General features: G+C 36.5%; 1 protein-coding gene across 1 annotated transcript; it reads left to right on the forward strand.

The window, feature by feature from the left end:
• Positions 1-259: 259 nt before the first annotated feature.
• CNGA1 (cyclic nucleotide gated channel alpha 1) lies at positions 260-4,612 on the forward strand. The gene is given in 7 exon segments (XM_010187531.1): positions 260-371; positions 649-715; positions 1,094-1,132; positions 1,226-1,327; positions 2,222-2,329; positions 2,476-2,582; positions 3,195-4,612. Coding segments are annotated over 7 exon segments (1,953 nt in total).
• The last annotated feature ends 3,020 nt before the right edge of the window (positions 4,613-7,632 follow it).

Consider the following 7,632-nt stretch of genomic DNA (forward strand, 5'->3'; position numbering starts at 1 on the left):
ATTCTTGTTAGCAGCAGTTTTCTGGTCATTCAGTACAATGAGGCACAGTGCTCTTTCTTGTCTGGTGGAAATGTCGTGATAGAGAGGAAACTGGAAATGCTACTGTTGGTTTTGGGAGAAGCAAGAATATAAAAAATTCATCTTAAGGAAAAAAACCCAACAAACCCAAACCTGCTTGTTACTTTTGCCAGTTGTGAAATGACTTGATTCTTTTTAAAATCAGTCTTCCTCAATTTCCCAAGGTAAGACAAACTTGACCATGAAGGTCGGAGTGATTGAGACCCACCACTCCCACACAATTGTTCCCAGTGTGGTAGTGCAAGACACAAGTGAGGACCCTGGACTGATGAACAAAAGGGAAAACAGGTATGTCGAATTTACCATTTTGTGTCTGTTGGTTTTTTCTTTGATAATTTGCATGCTATTAACTGAGCACAGATACTTGCCATCATCTAATTTTCTTCACCTTTTATTAAAAAAATAAGTTTTTAAGATTGTGACATATTGATTATTGTAAATATTTAGGGCACTAAAATCTGTGCTCTTTCAATTTCCTTAGATAACTTAGGCCATGATTTAAATTGTGACAATTTAGATTAAATGCCTTTTTCACCAGATACCATATTAACTATGTTGTTTTGCTGTTCCCTAGGCAATGGTATCTACCTGGTGCATTTGCACACTACAATATTAACAACAATAGTAATAAAGACGAGTAAGTATCATCTTTGCCATTTCATAAGATGAGAGTATTGCAATATCAGTTGTTCAAGCAGCAATGAAAAAGTATTATATATCTAATAATTTCTTTGTAAATAGATACGTCATTCAAGCAGTCCTGAAAAAGACTATATGTTCCTTTGAATTTCATGCACATCAATTATGATAAACATTCTTAATACTAAAGATATTGGCATTATATCTATTAATTTACATTAAAAGTACTTCTATATGAATACAATAAGCAAAATAGGTTTTGAAGTCCGAACACCTAAGTATAATTTATCCTTACTGAGTTCAGATGATTCTAATAAATGAATGTGAAAGCAATGGCTATGTGAATCCCATGAGCCTACTGTTTCTTTTTCCTTAGAGAAGAGAAGAAAAAGAAAGAAAAGAGGTAAGACAAAAAGTAGTAGTACTACTACTTCTGTGACATTTAATTTCTGTCCAAATATGTTTTTGCTTAGTCTGTAACAACTGAAAATGTAAATCTATTTCTTAGGAAGACAGAAAAAAGAAAGGATGGAGAAACACAAAAGAACAAGGAAAAAAAGGAGAAAAACAGAAATAAAGATAAGTCCAAGAAGAAAGAAAATAAAGAAGCGTAAGTATTTTTAATTTAGGTCCTGCTATGTTAGACTAATGAAATTGCTTTTGATGTAAAACTGAATAAGTTCATGGACATCCTGTAAACAAGAAGTTTACACTCCAGTGAATGAGTGTACAGACTGCAGTTATTCTCTCTAGAGTAGAGCTGTTCTGACTTAACTTCATATATGGACAACAGAAATATGCATGCATAGAACTGATCTGAAAAAAATAATCAAGAAAAATCTCCTTTGGATTCTGTTTATCCAGTATTTTTTGGATAACACCCTGCAGCAAAAGATGGGACAGTGTAAATCAATTTGTTCTGCACATAAGGGCACCTACAAGTAAACTCTCCTATGATCTAAAAGTTTTTGCTTTACCTTTGCTTGGAAATTTCATAATTCTCCGGCCGAAGAAGACAAACTTAAAATACTGTAGTAGGAGCTTGTGCTGTATGATTTTACATTCTTTGGTTTCTTTACTGATACTATGCCAGTGTTTCATCTTTCTCAGAGTTAGACTTTTCTCAGTGACAAAGGCATGATTTGTCTCATTTAAATATCAGTAATCACATAATAATGCTACCTTTTGAAAGACTACCAAATCAACTATCAGACAAGATAGTTGATTGGGTAGGAAATAAACTAATGTTAAGAGGTTGAAATTACATGCTCCACTACAAACTGAAGCAGGACTGTCAAGCTGATTTTTCTCAGCAAAATTTAGATTCTAAAGTTTGCATCCCAACTCACACTTAACTTCATGTTCTCAATGCATTCAAGCAACTTCAATGAAGACCACTGATTTTAATTAATAACAATTTCTGGAATGCTTCATTCCTCAAAAACTGTAATGTGTATTTTAAGCCTCTCATTACATCTCCTTTTTTTTCCTGTCTATCCCTTAGGAAGAAGAAAGATATTTTTATTATTGATCCAGCAGGAAATATGTATTACAACTGGTTGTTTTGCATCACAATGCCTGTCATGTACAACTGGACCATGATTATTGCTAGGTGATGCACTCCTTTAATGACTATATAAAACTTCTGGCAAATTGTAATGTCCCTAAATAAATAAAAAATATTTTATTCATCACTGATTTCATGCAAGTTTTTAATTTTCATTTCATGTTAATTTACTTTTGTCTTTTCCTATTCAGAGCCTGTTTTGATGAGCTTCAGCACGACTACTTAGTAGCATGGTTTATTATTGATTATGTTTCTGATGCCATCTATATTGCTGACATGTTTGTACGGACAAGAACAGGTAGGTGTACTCAGTGATTAATTATTGCTCTTCATATGTTTGTGTCAAGACAAATTAAACATGCATTGTGGCCAAGTAACGATCAGGGATTCTGAAAAATTAGCACCTAAATCTGGATTTTGTATTTACAGAGATTCAAGTGTTTGCTTGATTTTCAAGACCATTGAGCAAGCTAGACATCCAATTAACTTCAGCTGCAACTGTTTCTTTTAAAATCTTACCCTACATTCAGAGTTATTGAGTAGAGACACTCAATATGGACCTGAAATTCCCATGTTCAAACTCTTTTCCCTCATTAACCACCCTTCCTATAGCCTGTGGGGTTTTAGGGGGGTTGGTTTTTTTTCAAATGTTCACCACAGTGAAAAAGTGGAGGGAAAGACTCAAAGCTAGAAATGTTTAATTTTCAAAGCTGTAGAATTTAGCTTAAACTGAACCATATAGCACTAAGTTGAATATTTGGAAGTAAGAAATTGCTTATTAAAAAGTAAAAGAAGTTATGTATCATCTGGAACTTGCACCCAAGATATTTTTCAAAGTAGATCTGGATTGACATTAAACATAACAAAGTTAAAGTCATAACGTTTTTTATTATTTAAAATTTGATTTTAGGTTACCTGGAGCAAGGTCTTCTGGTGAAAGAAGAAGAAAAGCTTCAAGAGAAATATAAAACCTCATTTCAATTCAAATTAGATTTTCTGTCAATCATACCAACTGATCTCTTATACTTTAAATTAGGACTGAACTACCCAGAATTAAGAATAAACAGACTACTCAGAGTAGCTCGGATGTTTGAATTCTTCCAGCGAACAGAAACAAGGACAAACTACCCAAACATCTTCAGGATCTCTAACCTTGTCATGTACATTGTAATTATTATTCACTGGAATGCCTGTGTATACTACTCGATCTCAAAAGCCATTGGATTTGGGACTGACACATGGGTCTACCCCAACATCTCTGATCCTGAATTTGCCCGTCTGACTAGGAAGTACGTCTACAGTCTCTACTGGTCAACACTGACCCTGACTACTATCGGTGAAACACCACCTCCTGTAAGAGATTCTGAGTATTTCTTCGTGGTTGTTGACTTCTTGGTTGGAGTATTGATTTTCGCTACCATTGTTGGTAACGTGGGCTCTATGATCTCCAACATGAATGCTGCCAGGGCAGAGTTTCAAGCAAGGATTGATGCTATCAAGCAGTATATGCACTTTCGGAATGTCAGTAAAGACATGGAAAAAAGAGTTATAAAGTGGTTTGACTACCTGTGGACAAACAAAAAGGCTGTGGATGAAAGGGAAGTCTTGAAGTATCTGCCAGATAAACTAAGAGCAGAGATTGCAATTAATGTTCACCTAGAAACATTGAAAAAAGTTCGGATTTTTGCAGACTGTGAGGCTGGTCTGTTGGTTGAACTAGTTTTGAAACTCCAGCCGCAAGTATACAGTCCTGGAGATTATATTTGCAGAAAAGGAGATATTGGACGAGAGATGTACATTATCAAAGAAGGCAAGCTGGCAGTAGTCGCTGATGATGGAATGACCCAATTTGTGGTCCTAAGTGATGGCAGCTATTTTGGAGAAATCAGCATTCTTAATATCAAAGGTAGCAAAGCTGGCAATCGAAGAACAGCCAATATTAGAAGTATTGGATACTCGGACTTGTTTTGTCTGTCTAAAGATGACCTCATGGAGGCTTTAACAGAATATCCAGATGCAAAGGCAATGCTGGAAGAAAAAGGCAAGCAAATCCTAATGAAAGATGGGTTGCTGGATATTGAAGTTGCAAATTTAGGAAGTGACCCTAAAGATCTGGAAGAGAAGGTCACCTACATGGAAGGAGCGATGGACAGATTGCAAACAAAGTTTGCCAGGTTGTTGGCTGAGTATGAAGCTGCACAACAGAAACTGAAAAAAAGACTTACACAAATCGAGAAAATATTGAAGCCAGTTATAGAGCAAGAATTCGCAGTCTTAGAAGAAGCAGATCCATCCACAGATAAACTTGGAGTGTCAAAAGCGGAATAAAACACTGGAGGTTGCCAATAAGACTTAGGGTCAAATCCTGCATGGGCCCGATTACATTGATTTCTAATCTTTGTAGGACCTGACTATTAATTAGGAAAAATTATTTACTGAGGTACTATCACTAATTTCCTACAAGCAGCACATATTTGGCAGGTTTCAGAAAGAAAAAGAATTGAGAATAAGGACGGAAGAAAACACCTTTCTTTTGCACGAACAGATGGTATTATCTGCTAATGCAGTATGTACTCTTTATGTAACACTGCTCTACAGCAAATGCATGCACTCTATATACAGTCTTATATTGGCAAATATTTAAAGTTTTGCTAACTATTTTAAAACGATTACTTCATGTCTACTTATGGAAAGAAGGAAAGCTTTGGTAAGAATTGTATTAATTATTTGAAGTCAATATAGGCATGAACCATGATATTAATTTTGTGTATAAATAAACACATTTTAATATCTATTGATCAAGATAAGATTAATTAAGTATGGGATATTACATAAAGAATTAGGTATATCTACAATGCAGATGTGCGTACTGAAGGCTGTAAGATTTGAAAAATATTATCACTTAATTGGGTTCATCTTGGCTGATTTGTTGAAATGTAAGTGGGCAGTTTTAAATGGTCCTTTTTTCAGGATATTACATGCAAAGGCTGGACTAGAGAGGGGACAGAATACAACTTTTTGCAAGCATCAGTATGACAAATATGGATGGCTCAAAGTCTAGCTGGTCTTTCCACAATAATAACAAATATGTAATATCAAAGACTGTTCTGCTCCATGTAATCATACGGCTGGAGAACATGGACTATCAAGTTTTAAAGATCTGTGCTTAGAAATTTTTATGTCCCTAGTGTAACACTGTGGATGCTGGAAGACTGCAAAGGGCAGAGATGACAAAAAGAGGCCAAACTCTGCCTACAGCATCTTCTGTAGCTGCTGTGGGGGAAGGAATACAAGGACTAAATGGGCTATTTTTTTCCAGTGATAGCGTATTTCTTTATTCTGTTCCCAACTACTACTCAGATAGTAAAATGTACTCTTTCATATGTCAGACACGTTTTCAGCTGCTTTAAGAAGCATTATCTCCTTGGATTTATTCCCTAATTTCTGTATTTTTCACTGGTAAAACTGGTCTTATTAGTTGTGTATTTTCAGCTGTGTATTTTCAGTAGACTTTGATCATAGCCATATAATGTCAGAAAAGTTTAATGACAGGGAGTGGCAAAAGGGACTGCAAGGAGAGAATGGATAATTATGTATTCAGGGCAATTGGACTGCCACTCTTAAAAAATACATATGTAAATACTACTGTCACTTGAAAATATCTCTATACTTCCATTCTTCTACTTAGTAAGATGGAGATTATATGAACTGGCTCTTTTGTAAAGCACGTTCATTTCTGGTTGTTTTGTTTTTTGTAATGTTGATAGATTTCCAGAATGCTAGAGTTTTAGAAATAATTCCTGATTTCAATACAAGGATTAAATGCTATGAAGTAATGAAAGCATAAGATATATATGAAACAACAAGGACAAATGTAAATATGAAACAGCTGTTCATTCACTGTTGGTCCTGCACTTTGAATGACATAACATGCTGTTGAGAGAAAAGAGTATGCTGCAATTTCATTAAAGACTCTATCCGTGCACACACAAATAAGCATTATTCTGGCATTTAACAACATTGCAAATTTTGGACTTTGCAATCACCACTCTTCAGTCTTGAATATAATTTGTAATTTGCATGGCAGCAGCATCCTACAAGTCTGTGCCCTATTTCACTAAGCACTTAGGAAGCACTTTTCTTCTTTGTTAAAGAGTTTAAGACTTTGTATTAGAGAAATGTGTGATACGATGATGGGTTTTAATAAAGGCAGAGACCTACTGTTCACATTTTTTCTTTTATTGATACTTCAGTCTACATGATTTGTAACTTGCTGTCTCTTGAGTATAAAAACTTTTATTTAAAACACCTCAAAATAAGACAGAAAACCAGAATTGATCTCCAGTCAATTTTCAGACACTTTATTATTAGAAATCTTGTAATATTTAACTTTTATAAACACATATTTGCTGAAAAAAACCCAATCCTAAATGCAGATTTTTCTCTTGGCACAAGACAGAATGTGTTATAAAGAAATGCCTCTAAAATTAAAACGATTTTAACTTGCACTTATTTGTCAGAACTTTTCAGGAGGCACACAGGTTCCTCAATATGTATTTCTGTGCAGTAAAACCTTCTGGATACACTTTGGTAAAGTTTCTAAACACACTCAGTGGCTGGTTTTTAACTCGTGTACTCTGAAAGAGGAGCTATGAAGAAAACACACACAAGAGCCACACACTACAGAAACGGCTGCCAGAAATTTACTCTGGAGAAAAGGAGGCCTAGACCTTATTGCTTTCTACAGCTACCCGAAAGGAGGTAGCTGAGGTAGAGAGGTAGGTGTCAGTCTGTTCTCTCAAATAACAATTGATAGGACAAGAGGAAATGGTTTCACGATGTGCCTGGGGAGGTTTAGGTTGGGGATTAGGAAAGATTTCTTCTCTGAAAGGGTTGTCAAGCACCGGAACAGGCTGCCCAGGCACGTAGTGGAGCCACCACCCCTGAAGGTGTTTCAAAGTCGTGTAGATCTGGCGCTTAAGAGACATGGTTTAGTGGTGGAGCTGGCAGTGTTAACGGTTGGGCTCGATGATCTTAAAGGTCTTTTCCAACCTAAACGATCCTGAGATTCTGTCTATCGCTACCAAATCCCATCAGAAAACGCTCCGGAGCCGCTGTAAAAGACAGCGAAAGCCACTGCTTCTGCAGCAGGAGCGGCTAGCAAAAAGAAATCCAACCGTCACGCACTAAGGACACGCCAGCCTGCAACTCTATACCTGAGCATCGCGGACGGAGCATGCTTCCTCCACGTCTCGCGAGCCCTAGCTACTAGCAACTTCACGCAGCGGCTGCGATAGGCCGGCGGCCGCGTGGCGTTCCGGTGCACCCTGGGTGCTGGAGTCCCCCAG

The sequence above is a fragment of the Mesitornis unicolor genome, unplaced genomic scaffold (genome assembly GCF_000695765.1).
Source record: "Mesitornis unicolor isolate BGI_N332 unplaced genomic scaffold, ASM69576v1 scaffold38156, whole genome shotgun sequence".
Classification (NCBI taxonomy): domain Eukaryota; kingdom Metazoa; phylum Chordata; class Aves; order Mesitornithiformes; family Mesitornithidae; genus Mesitornis; species Mesitornis unicolor.